Source organism: Salminus brasiliensis, chromosome 18, assembly GCF_030463535.1.
Source record: "Salminus brasiliensis chromosome 18, fSalBra1.hap2, whole genome shotgun sequence".
NCBI lineage: Eukaryota > Metazoa > Chordata > Actinopteri > Characiformes > Bryconidae > Salminus > Salminus brasiliensis.
In genome coordinates this window covers 18,041,943-18,065,753 of record NC_132895.1, presented here as the reverse complement: position 1 = coordinate 18,065,753, position 23,811 = coordinate 18,041,943, and the positions used below count along the sequence as shown (strand labels likewise).

Sequence of the window (23,811 nt, the reverse complement as noted above, 5' to 3'; positions counted from 1 at the left end):
AATAAAACGCTTATAAACGGTGTAATAATCTTTACTGTTTTATTCAAACTTCATAAAAACAAAAGCAGAGAATAAAATCAATCATTAAAGCTTGTAATTCTTAACTACCTCTGTTGCGGTTGCCCAAGCCAGCACATCGCAGCAAGCAACACAAACAGAAACCCTGCATCTGAGATTGAAGTTTGAGTGCCAGTTGTGCCACACATCTTCCCTAAGCAGGGGTCTTTAAGGATGCAATCATATTTTTATTCAGGAAAGACATCATTGTCCCTCGATATGCCAGCCAGTGTACCAATCAGTGAGGCCCCTGTATTTTAATGTGGTAAAGATGACCTCTTAGCTTTCTACTCTGAAAAGATGTGGTGAAAAGTTTTATATGTACTAGAAAAGGTCTGTGATGCTCTTTAATCTTTTAGATTGGATGGCCTATCTCATGCCAGTAGAGAAAATAAACGTATTCCCCTTATTTTCCATGAAAACAACAGAGGGGGCCATCTTTATTTACTCTGTTTACTCATAATGCCGGTGCCACACCGGATCCGTTGATATAGATTACAACCACAGCATTAATAATCATACAAAATGAGCAGTTTAATATGCTCCGTTAGAGGGTGTCACAATAATTGGAAGAAGAGGGGAATTTCACTTGAACAGCAGTGTTATTAACACAACACAAGAACGATCAGAGTGTTGTGGGCCACCATATAACTTATATCCACCGCCTTCCAAAGAAGAGGACCTGCGTCTATGGTTGAAGGTTGAAAATGGTTGAAAATTTAAAACATCCACCTAAACATCCATATGACTGCTCTTGCCATTTTGTGCAGAACATCTTTACCCAGAGAAATGACTCTCACAAGCACAGAAAAGCACCACAAAATGGCAAGAGCAGACTTATGGACATTTGGATGGATGTTTTCAATTTAGTGACTTCAACCATTGACGCAGGTCCTCTTCTTTGGAAGGCGATGGATATAAGTTATATGGTGACCCACGACACACTGTTTCTTTGTGTGTGGTGTTCGAAAGCTAGTACACTGTACTCTAAATAGAGTAAAACAGCCTGTTGGAATGTTGGCTTAACACATTAAGCTACTTTATGATTACTGTCCACAGCAGTAACCTACTTCAGACTGTATTCACCTTCAATATGATACAAGCATAAAGCATTTAATACAAAATGAGCGGTTATTTCAACAGAAAAAAAAATCTTGTGCATGGCAAAACAAGGCAAACACAATGCCCATCATAAGTTTGAGACGATCATTCCAGAGAACACACTTCCCCTTCTCCAAAGCTCAATGCAGGGGAGCTTTATACCCCTCTAGCCCCCACCTGGCATTAGGCATGGTACCAATAGGTCCACGGATATCTGCTCTAGAGAGTCCAATTCTATTGGCAATACATTTGGCATTTGCACATCTGTCTCAGCAATGGGTGCAACTTAAAAAGCTAAATACCTTCATTAAAAGAGGTGTCCACAAACATTTGGACACACTTTATGTTTTCAACAGATATTATAGGTACAATCATTTTGGCCGGAGTGCCAGTGAAAACTAAAAGTGGAAACTAAGTGTCTCCAGATTGTTGATGAATAGTGTTCGATTTGAAATCTCCTGACTGAAACAAGCGGAGACGCACTGCGATAAATTTAGTGCTGAAAATAAAAACGGCACATTGTCTATGCATTAGGAAATAGAATGAATTTGAAGGGAACTGGAAAGACAATACCAAAAACAGCTGAGAATACATTTTCACACACTTTTAATTATTTGCTGAATTGTTGCCTTGTCGTGCAAGCCATTATTTGGGTTTCTCTGTTCTCTGCCAAGTACGACAAACTGGCACCAATTAGATGCTTACTGCACACACTGTTACTGGCACAGACACACAAGTCCAGAGACAGCAGACTGATAGCTAACCTCGTAGGCCAGTGTTTTGGCCCAGAGGAACACACACAGGCACAGAGGCAGCAGACGCTGGTCTGAAAAGGAGTAAAGCACTCCCTCTCACACACACACACACACAGGCATATACACATCTTCGTCCTTGGCAAGCGTCTCGGCATGGAGGGCAAACCCAGACTAATTTATGTTGATAAAAGAGACAGACTCCCAGCTTGCATTATTTACTCCTCAGGAGCGGATGGCCTTGTTCTCAGCTACTTAAAGAAATGGCCTGGGTGAATGGCACATCTCTGACAGACCTGAGACACTAGAGCTTTGGAGCACCACATTACATGAGGTAGATTCTACTGGCTTGGATTGCATCTGTCTGGTGCAGATGAGTAAATGCTTAATTTCCCCATTCCCTTGGTTACAGAGGCTTTCAGTGCAGTGCCCAGATGATGGTTAACCCCTTTAACCCTTAAGTCTGGTTAATACTTGATGCGTTGTAAGGATCTGTAGTGTAATCATGTTGTACGGGCAGATGCTTTAGTGTGCAGGATCTACACAACTGCACATTCATTTTCTGTTATTGTACATCGGCGTAAGCCCAGAGGTCAAGGAAAACAACAGCGTTTTGCTCCCAGTTTTGTCCCTGTCACTTCCAACCTATTTGATAGATCTTCCCCTACCATCATATGATGCAGCCAAGCTGGAAGGGTAAAGACTAGCACATGCTTCCTCCAAGTCATGACAAGCCAGCCACTGCATCTTCTAAACTTCTGCTAACACATCATCACTGGACAACTCAATGAGCTTGGAGGAGAACACTATCTGTCCAAATCTGTTAAGTCAGCTTATAGACATCCGCACTGGTTGGCATCACCCTAAGTCAAAATGAAGAACTGTGAAAAATACATTTATTAAAATATCTAAATATCTACGTAAATGACAGTATTGCTACATAAAAATAAAAATAAAAAAATCACTTAGTTCTCTTAGTAAGTGTTCATTTAATTAGTACAGTTTATTTTGCATCAAGTAACGATAGATAGTAGCTAAATAACCACCATTTTTTGGGCTAGCTAGTGGGCGCTAGCATATTGTGCAAGATTGAGTGGATCTTAAATCACTATATCACAAAATATCTAAACTCATCGGCAGCTACTCGGTTTCTCCCTCCTCCATCTTTTAGTCTGTGACCCTTAAATTGATCAGAATCCACCATCTTTAAGGATGTCTAATCTCTTTAAAACATACCGGACTCAAGGAGAGAGGCAAGAGGAGGCTTCCGAAGTGATAATACATGTGTACATCTACTAAGTGTAAGGCCATGTCCCAAACACTAAAAGGTATATACAACACTGTAATATCAGAATATCATGACCACCTACTTCCTAGTGGGATTACCTCCCTTGGCTCGGATGACACTAGCGAGACGTTGTGGCATGGACAGCATTAGGTGACGGAAAGGTTTACTGGTCCACAGTGGCACACCAATTGCTCAGATACCACGGAAACCATCTTGGAAATCACCGTTGTCGCTGCACTTGCAAGGTCATCCATCACTTTGTTGCCCATTTTTGTTTGTAACTTAAGCTTTATGCTCTTACATTAAAATATATTACTTGTTTTTTTACACTCTCCTGAAAAGTTACTGTTTTGTACATGGTTTTGGTCCGACAACTACGACCAAGTGTTTAATATCAGCAGACCTTCTGTGAGAGTTGTGAGAGCAATGACAGTTAAGGATGCTTAATGCCAATTCTTCAGTCTTGTACTTGCGTCCTTTGAAGGAGAATGTAAGATTATATAAAGAAAGCAGGAAAATGAAAAGCCATCGCACAATTATAGATATGTGATCCAAACTGTGTATACTAAACTGACGTGCATACATGACGGGCTCCTAGGTTACAGAGGGTACAAGGTTACCTAGTGACTAGCAGAACATCACTGCACCACTTAAAAGGTGATCAAAGTGAGTAACGGGTGTGAGAACTACTTGATGTGAAAAGCGTAAACCAGCCTCAAGGGCTTGTATATGGGCCAACACGTCAATCTCTCACTCTCTACAAAACACTATGACTTATGTGTTCATTTCAAAGTTGTTCATGAATAATTAACAGTACATTCATACCTCAAGTAGGGGTCAGGAGGTCATGGCAATAGCCTTAAATGTAAAACATCTGCATATGTCTGTGCATGCGTTTTATGCTTATGTAGCTACTAAAAAGTTACCTCATTGATTTAAAGAAGTCCCAGCAGAGCGGGCGTTCTGCTGTGTGTACACTATACCACACCGGTGCTCGTGCAGAGCTCTGACCAGCGCTGCACTTTTTCATGCACTTTTCATGCATGGGGATTGAGCTTCATTAGCATGAGCGGGGATGCATTAGAGATGATGTAGATGCTGGAGGAAGACGCGCCGCTGATTTATTGCTTTGGCCTACTTTCGCCTTCTGGTGAGGATAGGCCTAATTGATTCTGACGGGTCTCTTCGCTTTGAGGGTAAAAGGCAGCAAAAAAATTTCACCTGGGAGGTATGACAGAGGGCATGATGAAGGGGTAGGTGGACACCTTGTGCTTCAAACCCAACTCACGGCCGGGGTCCGGAGAGGAAAGCAAAATTTCAGCGGACATCAATTATAATTAACCGTCACTGTTTGATGAGCTGAAATAATTCCACCAAGGATTTGTAGAATCAATAGAGGAGGGGGAATTTGGGGTTTGTCGTTTGATTCTAAAACCAAATTATAAGAATAATTCTCTCTGTTTGGTCTGCATGTAACTCTTATGATTGAATAATCCCTCGGGTAAAAAGGGAGGACTTAAGGCGAGGGGAGAAGCGATTGTTCCCCTGAACATTGTTCTTTAAAAGTGCCAAATCCAATTTGCTCCTAAAACTTTGAGACTCGTTGTTTTTCCCCATTCCGACTACTCCCCAGTCTCAGATCCTGCATATCTCCCTTTCTTTGAACCCGTAAAAAAATATTTGGCCGTGGTTTGGTGTGTACATGCTGAATTTCATCTCTCTCCTACTCTACTATCTCCTCACTGGAGAGCAGATAAATACTTCCTGCAGAAACACACGCACACACACACACACAGTCTCCATATTGGTATGCTGAGACTGAATTGAGAAAAAGCCAAGCATGAGTCATTGCCACCATCCATACAGATTCTTCAATTAGAGACAGAGAGACGGAGAAACAGGCTGAATACATTTCTATACAGATCCAAGGAGATCTAACCTTTAGTTTCATACCATATTGCCATGATGACACTGCATAGTGGCATCACCACGAGCTCCGAGAGACTGCTGAGTTACCTTAATTAGTCTGCAGACACTAGAGTATGTTACCTATAAATGCTTTCTAGAGCACAAGGTAACCACCATGTCATGTCTGGACACAGGTCACACCGTTCGGTCATATTGTCAATGGAGAAAAAAACAGCATGCAGGAGTATCTTAACTGAAACATCTGTATTTTTAACATTCCTTGGACACAGCAACTGTTCTTCATAATGTGCGAACATTCATGATCAATGAACCCATTACAATGCTCCAAAAATACATCTTTACATCTTTATCTTATTTTACACAATATATGATTTAATCTCATTTTACACTATAATTATATTTAAAGTAGGGGTGGGCAACATGACACTTAAACTAAATAATATTCGATTTTATGTGTACCGTGATTTTCTGAGCATATGGTGGATATTATTCATGCTTAAAAAGCCACTGACTAACTGCATGTTTTATTACAAAAAAAACATTCCTGTTTAACTGGTAAGTTTTACAAATATGGTACCACTGGTACATTTTGTCTGCATGTCAAAATACTGTAATGCATACCATCCATCTATCTGCTTATCCACTGCTTATCCTGGTCAGGGTTACAGTGGAGTTACATTTTTAAATTTAAATCTGGCAATTAGTTTAATTAATAAATGGACCAATAGAAATTCTCCAAAATGACTGAAAATAAGGTTGGGTGGTATAACGGTAATACCATGTACAATATTTCTACAGAGAAGTTATTTAGGGGGATCTTTTTTATGTCAATATGTCTAATATCAGAAGTATTTTCACAGTATACAAAAAAGGATATATTAATTGCTATATAATGTGTGTCTTCTAGGTACAACAATGTTTGAGCGTAATAGCCTCATTTTAGATGTTAGTAGTTTTCAAGAAAGAAATTTTGTATTGGTATCAGCCAACACTTAAGATTTCAATAGCAGTATTATAAAAGTGCTCTATCTATAGGGAGTATTCTGGTACAAAAGAAAAATCCATCCATCAAAAACATACATCTAAACCATGAATATACTGAAACGATGCATCAGAAAGTTCCTAAAGGTTCAAGCATTAACCTAACCGTGGGCAGCAGGCAGCTTTGCTCTGTATGATGGTTTCATCATTCTAAATGCGGCCCAAACTCCCACACGAACCCCCTCAGCAGTCTGACTGGAGCTCCAGCTGTGCCGAGGAGGAAGATAAGGAAAACACTCAACCAAATCATTAAAACGCATGCAAGCCCCCATCAGATAATGGTGCAAAATTTTAAACTCCTAACCCTGTAGGCTTCCCTCAAAAGCAAACATTTAACCTTGGCTGCTCCGCCGCACTTCCCAGCTAAAGGTGGTCAAATGGAGTGCATCTTTACGTTCATTTCAAAGAGGACGCAACGAGCAATTGACAACATCGATTAGACGGCGGCTCTGTCAATTTGGTTGATGCGTTAAATACATAAAAGCAAAAGCATACTACAGAGTTCATATGATGGGGTTGCTGGGAGGGCAGGTAATCCAGCATTACATTTATAGTAACGGAGTAGGCTGCAGCTCTTATCTAGAAATGACATTCACATCATGTTATACAGGGAGGAGAATGTAGCGTTAGGAGCCTTGCCCGAGGACTCTTATTGGTGTAGTGTGGCAGGCCTGCCTAGCTGGGAAATCGAACCCTATTTTGCCACAGGGAAGGCAGCATTGCTACCCACTACACTACACCAACCTCATCTACTGTTTGGATGCACCTTGAAAGAAGATAATTACTTTTTACACAAATGGAACTTGATGGGGGATGGGGAAGATGTAAATGCTGGGTAGTATTAATTAAATTCAATATATATAATTCAATACAATATCACATAAAGGTAATAGTAAACCATAGTAAATTGACTGAGCACTGTGAGTCAATGTTAAAATATGCTTGTTTTGATTAGACTGATTTGTTCAGTTTTGCTTCCTCTTAAACCAAAAGGAAACTTTCATCAAGGAAATTACGTATTATTTAGCTGTGTTTTGAACTGTTCTTCTGCTGTATAATCTTTAAAAAAATACACAATAGATTTTGTTATAGATCAAAACCGCTAAAACCATCAGTAGTGGTCTGTGGTACCAATATTGGTATGAACGCTAAAGCAACCTGCACTGGGCACTATGATGAGTCATGGTGAAAAAACTACAGTCTGATTAGTCCTCCAGTTGACCCTTTGCTCAATTCTAACTGACAAAATATTGCAATAGAGTAAAAATGTGGACTATCTCTGAGTGCCAGGTAGCTGGTTTGAAAGACATTGAATTTGTCTTAACTGAAGGGTGGTCACTAGATTTGGTGATTGTAGGAATAGTCATCTTATAGAACAGAGCACTTATAGAACAACTTACCCTCAGTGCAGTACCTCCCCTTGTAGCCAGTGTTGGTGCAATCGCACAGAACCTCAGCCTGCTGGATGGAGCAGAACCCACCGTTGCTGCAAGGATTCTGCTTGGCACACAGATACTCCAGATCATTCTTGACCCCCTGGCCATCCAGAAGAACGGGAGGAGCCTCCCCTAGCTTCAGGTTGGCAATGAGGCCTCGGAAAGGTGGCTCATATTTGACGGTGCTCGACGTCAAAGCGGACAGGCGGACATCCGGAGGAATTCCACCCACGAAGAGGTCACTGGCCACCACCATTTCCCTACGCTTGGACTTGACCTCCGCTACTTTGGACTCAGCGTCCACAGCCAGCGCTGTCTGGCGGTAATTGCGAGTGAGCAGCACACGATGCCAGCGCTCATCGCTCACCCGTGTCTCCAGGTGCAGGGAGGCGGGCTCTCCGCAGTGGATAGCGAAGCGCAGGAGGGGGCGCCCCTCGCTGATCAGCACCTCCAGGAAGTCGCAGTCCCCACCATCGTCCAGATACAGCACCACAGCCCGGCTGATGTTGGTCTTCATAGTGAAGCTCAGCTCCCCTGTGCCTCCTGCCTCTTCCCAGCGCCCGTAACGAGCCCACTGGCCCGGCAGGCCATCAAACTCTAGCGCCACCACCAGCGAAGAGTAGGCCGCCAGCGAGAAGGCCGCCAGCAGCCCTAAAAGCAGCTCTGCCAAGCCCTGCCCCCCGCTACACCTCCACTTTCTCGTCATCGTCTTCCAAGCGCACACCTAAATCCCACTTTCTCTAATGTTCCGTTTCTCTTAATCCACTGCAGAGGAGAGATTTATTCCCAGCGTGGCGTATTAACGTATCTGGCCTTTTCAAAAATAGCGCCACCGAAATAAGAAAAGCTCCTGTTTCTTAAAAAAAAAAATACACGAATATTTAACACTTTCTTTCGACTCGATTCTCCATCCCGATTCTCCTCTGAGTGTTCTCCGTGAAGGAATACATGGGGGAGTTTTCTCTGCAGTACTCGAACGCTACTCGAGATCTTTGAAATCCAAAAACTCACTCAGAAATTAGTGGGATTCCACATGTTAAATTATCAACAGGTAAACAAAGCTTCACTTGTTGGGTTTTATTGTATGCTGGTTTGTGGGCAGCTGGTAATGGAGCAAATGCATGATTTCCATTCACTCTTCCACAGTTCCTTCCAGGGACAGTTGGTCAGAGTTCCACAATCAAAGAGACAGCCAAGCAGGGATAGCTGCCATTCCCCAAATCCTCTGTTGCCCAGGCGTCTGAAAGACACAAGCAAATTGCATGTTAAATCCGCATTAGCAAATAGTAACAAACACTGAAAACACATATACTTTGAAGCCACACTACACACCACACTCATTAACATTTGGAATACACATGATCATTATTATTTCATTGTAATCTCTTATTATGTTTAATCACACAAACAGGAAACAGTGCCACTATTGGAAAGTCCTTGAGGAGAATGAACCCAATCTTTAAGGCACCTAGCTTTGTAATAGACTGGGCAGTTGACAGACTCATTTAGTTTGCAAATTTCCATCAAACCACAGATGAATATTCACCAGCCACCTCATGGCAAGTGTTTTGCGCATGGTGGGGAACACAGATCGCTGCTTCACACACCCCTTTCTCATCCATCCAGCATCTTTTTATTAAAACGAACAACACTTAAACAGGGAAAACATTTAGTGGGAAACTGAATGTTCCTCGCTTCTTTAAAATAAAGACATAGTATGTATTCGGTATGTAAACACTGATATCATTCAGTCCCCAGTTAATGCAGTCCATATATGGAAAATAACTTCATTTTGAATTCTTCTTTTTTTTTTAACACAACACATTTACATGCTCTAAATGGACAAAGGTATTGGGCCACCTCACTAATTGTCTCTTCTGAACTCAAGGGTATTGAGTAAAGAGTTTGTCTTGCGTTTGTTGGAGTAACTATCCCTACTGTCCAGGGGAGGTTTTCTACCTGATTTTGGAGCATTGCTGTAAGGATCTCATTGCAAACAGAAATAATAGCATTGGTGAGGTTAGGATGTTGGATGAGCACCACAACTCCCCAGCCCATCCCAAAAGTTTTGGATGAAGCACTATAATTTGAGGGAACACAGTTTCACTACTCCACAGCTCAATTCTGGAGGGCTTCATACCCCTCTAGCCAACGTCTGCCATTAGGTATGGTGTCAACAGGTTCATGTTTATCTGCCCCAGAGAGACCTATTCTGTTGGCAATACTTCTTTGCCGGGACTTGATAAGCTGAGTGTGTGTAAGCAACGGTTGCATAGTGTATATCCACCTATTCAGTATACAACAGTTCAGCCTTGTTCCTTCTTACTTCAACTGCTATTTGAAAGAGGCAAAATGCCGGACAGCTAGAACAGAGGTCATTTACATATATCTTACAGGCACAGTACCAAAAACTATACGAGATATAAAAAGAGGTTTTGATAAAGGCATGACAATGCTGGGCTATATGATGTATTTCGAATGCTGTATTTTATAAATACTTATAAAATGCTGATCCTAGAAAGAATCCTAATTTTATATTTACATAATTTTGACCAAAACCTGGATAATGGTCGTTGTAAATCGCCACAAGCAGAGCTAAAAAAAATAAAAGGTTGTATATCAGACCTTTAAGGAGGAAAAAGAATGAAACAATACAGCAAGCAATGATAGCTGTAAAGGCATCAAGGGAGATGTAAAAGAAGGACTTTTCCTGATGAGGAAGGCTCCCTTGTAGGACCAGATCATGGCACTGTGCTTTAGGGAGCTGAGAGAAAAGCTGAGCTGACAGCTGGATGCTGTGGCAGAGCACCAAGCTCAGGATCCAGCAGAGAGGATTGAGGCCTATAGAGCTGTCTCCGGCCTCATCAGCTTCGACAAATAGAGGTGCCTGCGCAATAAAGGGAACGATACTGAAGCAATATGCACTCCACAAGCAGAGAAAAATTAATTTGATCACACAAAACGCCAGCTTAATTTCTCATTTGCCTCTAATTAATTACTGCGATCACGCACAAGAGGACTTCTCAAAAGACCTTGAAAGTGATAACAGCACTTCTCTGTCTGGCAACTGGGCCTCTTCTACATAGAGGAGACTTTCCTCCAAATTGCAAAAAATGTCCTCCTTGACAGACTAAGAAGACAATAATATGAGAATAATAATAATAATACTTAAAATGTTACTGGATTTATTGAGCTTTTTTATTATTTTAACCAAAAAGCTAATATCAGAAAAATAAGGAAAATTAAAGAATAAAAAAGGAGAGAAAAAAGGGGTTTTGTGTGAGTTTAATTTCTTTCCTGATAGTCAAAGGATAAGTGACTAAATGTCTCCATACAGTCTGCGCATTGCCGCAGGAGCACAGTGGGTTCATCATAGCCATTGTGCACAAAACGGGGAGGAAGGGAGGGGTGAGGAGACATTTCCGGAATAATTGGAATGAAAAGTAGTTCAATTTAGATCAAATTGGCTTCTATGACAGTCAGTTCCTTTGCCAATTCAAATATATCGTCCCCCTAATTTCTTTTCTAACACTGCAGACGGGCACGGCGTTCTCTTCCCAGGCACTGTGAAACATTGCCATAAAGGTTGCGGGAAGGCATCTTACATAAGCACGCAAAATATCGCGTGATGCGTTCTGCAGCGTGTTATGCTCAACGTTTCCCTCCAGTAATACCACAGCCACTGTCAGTCTGCTTTGGATTTCTCATTTGAATCCGACGAGATATGGCCTTGTTAAACATAAAGTACATTTTAATTATGACTCCCTTTATGCCAGAGATTTTATATCGAGACAAATTCCTTTCTCTCGCTCTTCCTCTCTGTGTAATCTTTGTCATTAAGGTCATTATCTGCCCTTGAGCATGATGCATCACCTCACCATGGAGCATAACGATGAGGGAAGCAGGCCTAACGTGTTTCCGTGTAGCCATGGTGCAGAACTAACCGTTCCACCTCTGTTATCAGCAATCTCATATCTAGCCATACATTTAACATGCGCTGTTCAGAGCTACGTTCTCAGGTCAACGCTGCTGTATACTGGAGGTCTTGAAATTTCAGATGCCCTAAACTGTGTTTATAATACAGTGGTCAGCATGTACAGTCACTGTGCAAAAGTTTGGGCATCCTTGGCCAAATGACACACTGACACACATTTTGTTTACAAATTGACAAGTTGTTTCATGAAAACACCACCTTGCCAACTGTGAAGCTTGGGGGTGGATCTGTAATGGTTTGGGGTTGTGTTGCTGCCAGTGGCATTGCCAATATTGAACAGGTGGAGGGCAGAACAGATTCCACAAAATACAACAGACTCTGGGATGCACATGCCAAATCGTCTGTTAAAAGGCTACATATATCAAAATCCACCAGCCACCTAAAGATTTTAAAATGGCCCTCACAGTTCCCTGACCTAAAAGCCATAGAACAATTGTGGATAGATTGTGAAACAAGCTGTGCAGCTAGACAACCCAAGAACAGCTCAGAACTACAAGGGTTAGGGTTAGCATTTTACAAAGAGGGGTAGTAAAGACTTTGAGCTGCTATAAAGTTTACGAGTCCAAACCATGGGCGGGCCTCAAACAAAGCATATTGATAATTTTGATGTAGACTATGTTTAAAAGACTTCTAAACTATTTGCTGAAAAATATTGTGTTTTATGTCTGTTTATCTACAGAGGAAGTGTTTACTACTTTTATAAAAGGACAAAATGTGTCAAATGTATGCCCAGACTTTTGCAGTAGATGTATATGTAGATGATCTGAGGACTAGAGACGCTTTCACAGTAAGCATATTAAAATTAAAGCCCACGCAAGTGAACATGTCTTGAATACAAGAGGTGTCTTTTTGTCAAGCGTATATATTTAAAGATCACACTTGAATTAGTGCATTTATTTTCAATTAACGATTGCGGTTCTGCTTGACATTCTTTCCTCTCCCTGTTCCTTTTAATTAGCTGAATCAAATTTGCGTGATTAAAAAAAAAATAAATAAAAAATAGTCCTCCTCAGCCACCCACCCACCCACCACAACTGACAGTTCTAGAGAAATCTGTCCCCTCAAACGAAACCCGGAACAGCCTCAAAGTGTGAACAGCAGATGGTTCATTGTGATGGCTTCAGTACGCAACATTGTGCATTCTTGACTTCAAAATCCCCCTGCCCGTATAATTGAGTGCTAATGATGAGGTGGTGCTTGAGAGAGGCTTCACACAGAGGCTGTAGCTCTCTGCTTCAGCAGGATCCAGATGCAGCCCTGCAGAACAAGCCTCAGGCTGGGCAAAGCCCTGACTTGGGTAGACTTGACTAACAATCCCTTCTCTGTGGCAGACTGGGGTTCGATTCCTTGGCTGGGCAAGCACACTACGCTACACCAGTAAGAGTCCTTGGGCAAGAATTCAAGCACTACATTCGCCTTCCTGTGTAACTCGATTCAAATGTAAGTCGATCTGGATAAGGGCGTCAGACAAATGGCATAAATGTAAATGTCACCTTGGGTGGATTCTAGCTAGCAAGCTGCGTTAGCTGGCTTTATTTTAACGTTAGGGCTTACATTTGGGGAGGATGAAGGATCTGGTTGTGAGCATAATAGCAAGTCTGCTAGAAATCTACATAACTAGTAACGTAACATACATTGTATCACATTCTACTGTGGTTTGCATTTCAGTTCACAGACAGTGTGTTTGAGCAGGCTAAGATATTAGACTTTTGTTTTATGTTTCTATGCTGTTTCTGACCTCTACTGTCTTTTATTCCATGTTTATAATGTTGAATGTTCTCCTAAACTTTTTTTTTTCCAAAAAATGTAGACACAGCCATTAAATACTGGACCAAATTAAGAATTCTATGAATAATTACACCCCTGTGTTAGGGTTAGCTTACATTAACAACACCATAGGAATGTACCAATATGGAAACAATAAACAATATCTGCATTTTGTTCAGTAACGATAATCTTTTATTTTATTTTATATATGTCTTAATGATGTTCATTCTAAGAAGAATTTCTGGCTCCACTGAGGGTAAGTGTCAGTAGCTCCAGGGTCAAGCATACACCTGTTGTAAATCTCAACTAAGTCTAGCGTTAGCATAACAGAGAAATCTTTCTATATGGTATTTAGGGATCTCCCAATTTGATCCAGTGGCTCGGGAACAGGGCTGATCCAGGCATTTTTTTAATAAATCATTACTTTTGTTGCTCTGGCATCCTCTTGACACCACTAACAGACATGAGGAGGTTAATGTTAATGTACACATACTATAAAGACCTGAATGGTCAAGTAGGTCAATCAGATTGGATTAATAGATATTAAACATGCTTTAAAGCCTAATATGTAAAAACGTTGCTACCAAACAAAATAAATTATGAATAAATCGGATTATAGAAACTGTTAATAATAGGACATCTTACCGAAGTTGTGGGGCTGTATTGTTTATCGGCCAACAGTCAGCATTAAAAGTACTTGATTCAGATCAGGAGGGCATAAAAACCTGATTAGGATATCCCTAATGGTTTTTCTAACATTTCTATATAGTTACACTTGTAGTAAAATTAATTCAATGCACACATTCTAGCACAGTAGTCTGGTGTTGTTTAAACATTCTGCGCTCTTGGTTCAATAAATAAAGTCAAAATCTGGTTTAAAATACCGGTCAAATCTAAACATCAAAGCAAAAGCAAGCAAATATAATTAAGCAGTTATGTGCCAGTACTGATATGGTTCCAACTGTGCTTATCTAATAAATAAAAGAGTTAATGTTATAGTTAGTTACAATTGTGATTTGCATCTATAAAATCTAACACTTAATATTATGGTTACTGATAAGGTTAGCTATACCCCCAATTATCCTAATGATCTTTTACCTATTTATAATGAGTTACGTCACCAGCACTTTAGCTAGCTAGCTAGCTTAGGTAGGTCATCAGGTAGTTCCACCCAAGCTGGAACAAAGCCTCGGGCTTGGACTGTGGGGATGTAGCTAGATGTCCCTCCTCTACTTTGGCAGCAATTGCCGCTGTCCTTTCAGCACCACCACCTCTGAGGCCAGCTGAAATCAGGACCGTGGACAGTGCACTGCCCTCACTACCGCTGATAGCTCCCAGTCTCCCAGCTTTGGATGCGAGATCAGTAGGAAAGCATGGGATGCAGCTGAAATCTCATTTAACCGTATAGAGCTCAGCGAGAGCGAGCTATAAGCAGAGCCTGCCAGATGATTGGGCAAACCCCACCTGTGAGCGATGGTGGAAGAGTTCAAAGAGAGGGAGCACACGCTGGAGAGCAAACTCTTTGACTTGGCCTCGGCAGGCTGACCCCGACTAGACCTTTCCTCCGCCCTCTTTACAGACCACCTGCCCATACTTGCTGGGAGCATTCACTGACCAGGAACTATATCAGAGACTGCTAACATTGCCAGCTTTTTTTTATTATTATATCCACTGTGTGTGTGTGTGTATTTGCAGCGTTCTCATGTCCAGCAGCTTTCATCTAACAGTACTGAGGCTTTGCTTAGTCATTTTGGATGTGTGGTGCATTCTAATCCCATTAATCCTTACACTAATTATAGTGCTACTATTGCTGTGGAATGAAAGATGAAACAGATAAGGCGACTCCCTGCAGCCCTAAATAATATCAACAGTGGACTCTGGCAAGTGGAAACGCTTAATGTTTAAAAGGTAAGTACCGTCTGCAGAAGCAGAGCGCCGCTATTCTCCTCTTGTCGTCATGTGATCACTCAGCTCTGCTAAACGGCGTGCCTCTGCGAGAGCCGAGGGAGTAAAGAGAGTCACCGCGGGGACGCGGTTATGGGAGAATATGATCTTCACGAGCATTCATAAATAAGCTCATCCAAAAGCGGCCGCATAAAAGGGAGAATACAGAGGGAAAGCTGGTAAATCCATTCCCTCAGAGAGATGGCCTCAAATGAAGGAGGTTTTTAATATGAGTTGGAATGAGTCAGGAATGAGATGAGAGGATGAGCAAGACACATAAAGCGAGAGAGTGTGTGAGAGAGAGAGGGAGGGAGGGAGAGAGAGTAAGGGGCTTTAATTGAAGCTGCAGGAGGCAGCAATAAAGTTCACACTAAAATGCATAAAAACACAAATCTTATTAGTAATGCCGGATGCGTGCACAGTTCAAAGCATCAAAGCCAGGCTGATGTGTAAGAGATTACGCAGGTGCTCTGAACGATTGCTTTTGTCTAAAATGCTCAGAGCAGACAAAACTTGAGCACGACACCCCTTCTCTGGGCTTGGCAGCAAGTGCGAAAAAATAAACAATAAAGAAGGATGTCACTGAACGAGGCGGAGAAGACAGAACCCAAGGGGGTGGGGCTTTCCTTTTGACTGACAGTTTTTCCGATTCCAGCGACAGCTGTGCAGTCCACTCAGTGATAAACTGTCAAGCCTGTAATCGCAGGCTAAAACACACAAGATCCAATTACCACATACCCTAAGAGCTTCCCTGTTTGCCTCAATCGCGCAGGTGCTGGACATAATTGTTACGTTCCGAGTCGGCAGTGAAGTAGACAAAGGCAAATACAAAAAGCGCTGCACGGCTCCTTCTCCTGCAGTAAGCTGCACTCGGGGAAAGAAGACGCACAGCGCATTTCACATACTGCTGTTTCTAAATCCCCTCTGGTAGGAAGTCATTGAGCTGTATGCGTATGTGTGTGTGTGTTTTGTGTTGAGCCTTTCCAGCATACTGCAGAGTTAGCAAAAAAATACAAAAATAAATAAATAAATGCTAGAAATATCTGCTGTGTCACTCTGTTATCTGTCATTCTGCGGCGAGCAGGGAACAGTTTAATCTTGATCGTGCCTCTTTTTTTTGCTGCATACTCTCCCCTGCTCAGGAGAAGCACTCACTATAATGGAGCCCCCCATGGGCAGAGGAGGGGACGGAAGAGAAACGCCCGGGCTCAATGCTTGGAGGGACCTCTGGAGACCCGGTTCTGATGCAGTGCTATGCCAAGTGCAGGGCAGGGCACGGAGGGTCAAGGCACTAACAGATACGGCACAGGGCCTCCTCCAATCCTGCTGGGCTTTTCTCATTTGTTCCCTGTCACTTGCAGAGGCCGGAGAGAAGCCCTATATAAGGCAGCCATCCAGGCAAGGCATAACTAAAGCCGTAGTCCTACCTTCTGCCTTGCAGAGTGATATACAGGAATGCTGCACTGCATTACCAGTTTCGCACAGGTAGAGGAGGGTCTCCTGTTAGATGGCATAATCTATTCTAATTCAATAATTTTTTTTTTATCACCAGATGATTTTTATGTGTATTTAAAAAATGGAGAAATGGTTCAAACATCTATTATAGTAAGGATACACCAATCCTACTTTTTGCCAATACTAATACACAATTTGTTTGATAATGCAATATATGGCCAAAAAAGATGGCAACAGGTGCAGTGAGTAGCTTCTCATTTGTTAAACAACTACGTAGAAAGACGCATCCTGTGGTTGTGGAAAAGACGTTAAACTGTTTCAGAAGGGTAAAATTAGAATGCATCAAGCAGAGATGCAGAGAACACATCTAAGGAGACTGCTAAAACTATGAATATCAGGTTAAGAACAGTCATTATTATGCATTATCAAAAAGTGGAAGGACAGTGGGGAAACATCATCTTTGAGGAAGGAATGTGGTCAGAGGAAAATATGATTGTGATGGGCGATATCTTGACGTGTGGTGAAGTCAAAATGTAGAAAAAACAGTAGTCATGTTAAATAGTGAGAGTAAGAGCATTTCCACACACACACTGTGAAGGGAACTGAAGATTGGGACTAAACAGCTGTGTAGCCTTTAGAAAACCACCTGTCAGGGAGGCTAACCAGCAAAATGGCTTCAATTTGCTAAAGTTTAAAGATTGGACTCTGGAGCAATGGAAGGTCATGTTGTCTGGTAAGTCCAGATTTACCCTGTTCCAGAGTGATGGGTGCATCAGGGTAAGAAGAGAGGTGGCTGAAGTGATGCCTACCGTACCACATGCCTAGTGCCTTCCGTACAAGCCTGTAGGGGTGGTGCTTTGATCTGGGGTTGCTGCAGTTGGTCAGGTCTAAGTTCAGCAACGTTATGTGCCCAAAGAACGAGGTCAACTGACTACCTGAATATACTGAAGGAGCAGGTTATTCCATCAATGGATTTTTTCTTCCCTGATGGCACAGGCATATTCTAAGATGACAGTGCCTGGATTCATCGGGCTCAAATTGTGAAAGAGTGGTTCAGGGAGCATGATATCATTTTCACACATGGATTGGCTGACCACAGAGTCCAGATCTGAACCCTATTGAGGATCTTTAGGATGTGCAGGAGAAGACTTTGCACAGGGGTCCAAATCCCATCATTAATACAAGATCTTGGGAAAACTTTAATGCAACTCTGGACAGAAATAAATGCTGTGACATTGCAGAAGCTTGTGGAAGTGAATGTGTGCAGTTATCAAAGCTAAAGGCGGTTTAACTAAACAGGCAGTGTATATTGAATACGGACAAATACGTGAGCACACCAGTTAGTTGTAGCAGAGAGTAAAACGAGCATCATTTGCTAAGGACGCAATGTGCATAATAGGCTACTAGGCAGTGGGTGGTAGCACCCTTCATGGGATGTTCCAGACCTGCTGTAGTGAAGCCATACCAGAGGGAAACAGTGGTACAGAGCAATCGATATGCCACTGTGGATGGTCATCTAAGCCACTATTACGTAGGTGGTGATAATATTCTGATATGACTGTGCATATATAATATAATATAATATATAATCACTCAAAACACATCCAGTGTCTGGATTCCATTTGTTTCTTGGCAGTCTGCAAAAGGATAACTCAGAATTCCTGCCGAATCTCTTTGTACAGTCAGTCGCACAACAGCTCTTTCCCAATGTGTGTTTCAGCGGCATTCACACTGAACGCTTACGCTGCCACTCTTGCCGTCTTTTTGTCACTCAGTGGGCGTGGTTGCAGAGACTTCTGCCACCGCTGACAGCATGTACATACCCTCCATCATTTAACAGTATTTTCTATAGTGCTGATACCCACACCAACATGCTTCTTCTACAGCATCACTCTAAGAACGTTTTACAGAACATATTTTTATGAATGTACTGTATTGTTATTAATGAAAATGTATTTCAGAGATATACAGACACAGTGCATCGTGCTCTGTGTTCCACTACAAGCACTTCCCCACACATCTCTCCTGCAACAACAGTGTTTCCTTAAACAGGCGAGAATGAGCCATTTGCCATTGCAATTAGATCAATATGCGCTCTCAACACCTTACAACGGACAACAGATGCAAAAGCATCGGGCCCAGAGCGAATTGAAGGCAAAGGAAATCAATCCAGGAAAGATCCACAGTTGTGAGGGGGGAGAGAGAGAGAGAGAGAGAGAGAGAGAGACTTTAAACAAGCTTGTCCGTCCAGCACAAAACCGCCGGCTGGGCCCTCCGAGCCTGTCTGGAAACGCCTTGCCCAAATTGCTCAACGCATCCCCTAGTCAGCACTAACTGGTTGTGACACCTATGACACAGGCAGTCACATTAACGCACCTCTTCACTTTGTGTCCCGTACATTTACCTCCTTCTGTGGTAAGGCAAAGTGACATGGTGGAGCTCTCGCCACCCCACTGTGCACTTCCACAGCTACAGGCAGGAAGTAAAGACTGAAGTCCAGTAAAATAAAGTTCACTGCTTCTGGTAACATATCTAACAGCAGACCACCATTTCCAACCCCCTTCCGTGTTCCAACATCGAATCAGCTAATTAAAATGCCTTTCCTGAGGTGAAGTGGGTGTCTGAGAGCAAGGCAAACAAGCATGCAAAACAAGGGAATCACTAAGGCCACTCACTCAAGGCGACTCACTCAAGGTTTAAGACAAGATTCAAGCATTTTTTGTGCTCGTCTGGAACTGCCCTAAAACTGAGCAGAACTTTAGCTGGAGATTCGGTTTATAAACAGAACTAATTAAGCAGACTTCTAGCAAAACACACAGTGAATAGAGCAGATTTGTTTTCATAGAGCTTATGCAAAGTCCCCAAATGCTGAGTCAAAAAATGTATTCCTGGTTTTTATACTGAAAAATGCAAATAAGGGTGTGTTTATAGTTGTAGTGCAGTTCTCTCTGTCCAAGCAAGAAAATTAGAAAATAATTATTTTACTGCTGGTTTGCGTTCATACTGGCATATTTGCAATCGAACGAAAAGGGAAAAAAGGTGACGTAGGACGCACTTGACATGACAGAAGGCATCATAGACATTTAACAACCTTAAAATCTAACCACCAGGTACACTCGAACATAAACACTGCTTAGACATATGGTTCTTAGTAAAATCTTCAAATGACATTCCAAGAGCCTACACAATCACAACATTCTTAAAACTTTAAAAAGGTTTCTCCACACACACAGGTCTAACCGGGTAGCCAAATAACTACTAATGGCCAATAACCATGTAGAACGGTTAAACAAATATTTTCTCTTTGCTCTACTTTTAATACACAACAATGACGTTGTAATGGTATGTGTCCACTGGACGCAAATTCGCCATCCGAAAGTCCTCTAATCATTTTCAGTAGCGCAGCAGCAAAAAAATGTGTAAACATGCCTCAAGCTGGCCAATCAGGCAGTAGCAACAGTCTGTGCACAACCAGTATGTGCCTACACAGTTCTGTCTGCAGAACAGCTGCCACAATTATTTTAAAAAAAAATTATTAAAAAAAAATGCAAATTTGAGCAGGTCACTGGATGTTGCAAATAGACAAAAATAAACAAGATTTTTTTTAACTACTGTCAGAAATTTTAATCAGAAATTTAATCCAAAAAGGCCTTTTTAGAACGTTTTAAATGAAAGTTGTCTACTTGAGAAGATACCTCATTAGAACGGTGAGGTGCTGGCGAAAGAAGCGGACTGAGAATTTTGCGGTGTGTGCAGTAGACGCGTACCGCAACTCGAACAACGTTACTGTGTTTTGCTCCTGCAACTGCGAAAGCTGTTTTTTTTTTTTATCTCTGGTCCTCCTGAAATCAATGGCCTGGAGACGGCTTCAAGCGGACTCTGGTGCGGTCTGCTGCCAGTGTGGAAACTATGCGCTCCAGGCGTCGCGCGTAGGGTTGTGTGTGTAGAGTTGTCACGTGACTGCTTTGACTTATAACCTGCATGGCTGAAAATCTTCCCTATGAGAACAGCTGCTCATCTGCTTGTTCTTTGCTGCTTGAGTGTTTCTAGCCAAGGAAAATAGGGAAAAGCAATAAACCTAGGTGATGAACCTAGGTCCTACAATTTTGCAAAAATGTGTGCAGAAAAGTGACATTTGAAATTGGAAAGTCTACGTGAAAGGAAACCAGTGATAATGAGGCCCTCCCCCAAAACGAGCCCATAATCGGTCTAGGGTGCGGACTTGTGCATTCAGGACAAGTGTGAAAACGCCTTTAGAGTCAAAGGCTTGTCTAAGTGCTTTATTGGTATTATTATCATTATCTCTTAAAGTACACTGACAATGTGTCCAGAAGAAACAGCTGATGCACTTACAAAAAGTACTACTATTGAGACTTCTGCTCAGTAAACTAGTGCTGCTAATAATAAAGACTCCATTTTCATCTGGTCATTTAGGGCACTAAAACGGTCATGGGACAAAGCACTACCAGCATTAAATAAAACCTCAAATTTGTCAAATGAATGAGTTGTTAAGAAGGTGTGATTGTAGTTTACTTTCTTTTTTTATTTGGCCACAGGATTAATCTTCTAGTAATAAAAAATGGAACTGTGAATGTCACACAATTGAACTTCACTGTCTGAGGCCGATTAGCTCAACTGCTTAGCTTCTTTTTTGATTATTTATTGCTTGTATGGAACTGCCCAAGAGATGAACAAAATAAAAACAACAAAAAAAAACACAGTCTTTAGAGCCAAATTGTTTGTAAAGAGCAGCTGTAGAGTCACAATTGTGGTTGTGGTATACTGTTACCTTTTTTTTTGGCCATAAAATGAATCCTATATCCTATTTGAACAGAATTATAAAAACTGAAACATACACTGCACCATTTAGATGTTTTAGATGTATCTCAATGCAAACAACCATGATTCTGAATCAATTCACAAATGTCAAAATTAGATTTTTTTAAATATTAACGTATTATCGTAATGTAATCTTGCCGGAATGCAAAAGGCAGAAACAGAGACAAAACATGGATGAGTAAGAAATCCGACTGGCACCCTCTGCATTTAAAGCTAGTGTATAGGAGCATGTCTGGCTTCAGCACGGACGCAAATCCTTGGCTGTAAAAGATGTGATAGAGTTTGTAATTCACTTCGCCCTTTAGAGTTGGGTGGAAGCTTTGACCCCTGGTTGGTAGTCCGTTTTTTGTTGCTGCCCACCAAAGAACCAATAAGCAACCAGTGTCAAAGCTTCCACCCAACTCGGAAAGGACGAAGCGAATTACATACTCCACAAACTCGCTACTTTTACTGCTGGAGATTTGCTTCCGTATTCAGTTGTTCAGAACCTGGGCTTTCGTGCTATGTTGCACACTAAAGCTGAGATATAGCAGCGTCCTGATATTTTACTGATACAGCAATCCCCAAACTCTACAATAAGGCCAAACCTAAAGTCATGGAATCACTCAAGAAAACAGGTAGAATAGCTGTAACATGTGATGTGTGAACTTCCACTGCTACAGAATCTTATGTCAACAAAACTGCACATCTTAACACAGATCTGCTCCAAAAAAAGAGCAGTCAATGAGTTTCACAGGTGCAGATATGGCGGAATTGCTCAAAAGTTGTAGTTTAGAAATGCCAGTGTCTTGCTATGGTTTGCACAAACCAAATCAATAAATAAATGATGAGCAGTAAACAGGTTTTACCCATGACTCTGGGCTGTTAACTGTCACCGGGCACAGGCCTACTCACACATCACATTTACAGAACTGGCTTTTTAAAGAACCGTCAATGGCAATGGCAGCCCTAACTTATTTGGCACCTGTGGCAACAATTTATTTGGTGCTCCCCTCATTTGCAACCCACCCCACACACACAAACACGCACACACAAGTCAAATTTAGCATTGTCTCTGTCAGTCCCCCAGATAACGACAAACCAGATGTGTCTGTGAAGGCTACTGCCGAGAGTACTTGCTAGCCCTGATAAATGTAGGCTTCTGTTCAGTGCTCAGTCCAGTAGCTACATGTGAGCAGGCTGTACCGGCACGTTACAGCTTACTAAACGATGTGGTACATTAAAATTTTACTTTTAAAAGCAATGTATTCAAATTGACATTTTATTGCTTTACAACCTCTGGTGCTGGAGAATTACGTCACTCGCAGCTGTTTCCAGTTTCTCAAACAACTTTGCACTGCGAGTGAAGGATTGGGGGCGACTACAGGTCTGGAAGAAAATACAGCAGCTGAGTTCTTCTCAGAAATGAAGTCTGCATTTCTCGACTGCATTTGAAGGATCCTACAAAACGAGACGGCATTCAGTGATGTAACAGCTGAGAAATGCAGCTTCCTCGGCTAGATCCTTGGCATTGAGACGTGGCTACAGTCTGAGGGAGAATTCCACACACTTTCACTACAGTGTTAAGTGTGGAAATATAATGATTCATGGTTTTCCACCGTTCTCTATGGCTGGATTTCAAAGGGCCTCTGCTTTAATTAAGGAAGGTTGTTTTTGCAAGCAAAGCTTGCTTGCAAAGAAGCCTGAAGATAGGCTGAAGGTGCTTTACAAGAGGGCACTTGGATCAGCTCTCCAAAACATCTTTTTATCTTATATTATATATTATGTGAGGACGCTGCATGTTTGGGGGTGGGGGTGGGGTGGGATAGGGTTGCATGGTTGGTAATGGAATTAATAATCCTGACTTTTAATAATCCTGATTTTAGATGTGAAACAGTTTTACTAACATGTCATTTTCCAATCATGGTTTTGATTACATCACTAAACTAGTCTACTTGAACTGATCTTAAAGACAGGTGGGGAGGGGAAGGGCAGTACTTGATTGGCTTGGTCTTTATCATAACTCTGATGAAGGCTGTGTCAGTTTGCTGCAGTAATGGGCTGTGTTTAAAATAGACCACTACATACCTCTCTATTAATCAAGCCTGACGACATACAGGGGATCTGTCCGATGGCCTCAGCCCTTGAGGTTGGTAGAGTACAGCCATGTCCCTGCTCTGTTGTACAATACAAGGTTATCATTGAATAGAGGAGAATGGTGCCTGATCT

The 23,811-nt window shown here is 41.8% G+C and overlaps 1 protein-coding gene across 16 annotated transcripts in view; it reads right to left on the bottom strand.

Annotated features, from left to right (window-relative positions):
- Window positions 1–23,811, bottom strand: part of nrxn2a (neurexin 2a) — a 394,188-nt gene that overhangs the window by 327,181 nt on the left and 43,196 nt on the right. For all 16 annotated transcript variants that reach the window (XM_072662789.1, XM_072662798.1, XM_072662800.1 and 13 more), the window contains exon 2: window positions 7,569–8,844. In XM_072662789.1, coding sequence (XP_072518890.1) covers window positions 7,569–8,310 — 742 coding nt within the window. In that variant the 5' untranslated portion in view covers window positions 8,311–8,844. The remainder of the gene's footprint in view (window positions 1–7,568; window positions 8,845–23,811) is intronic.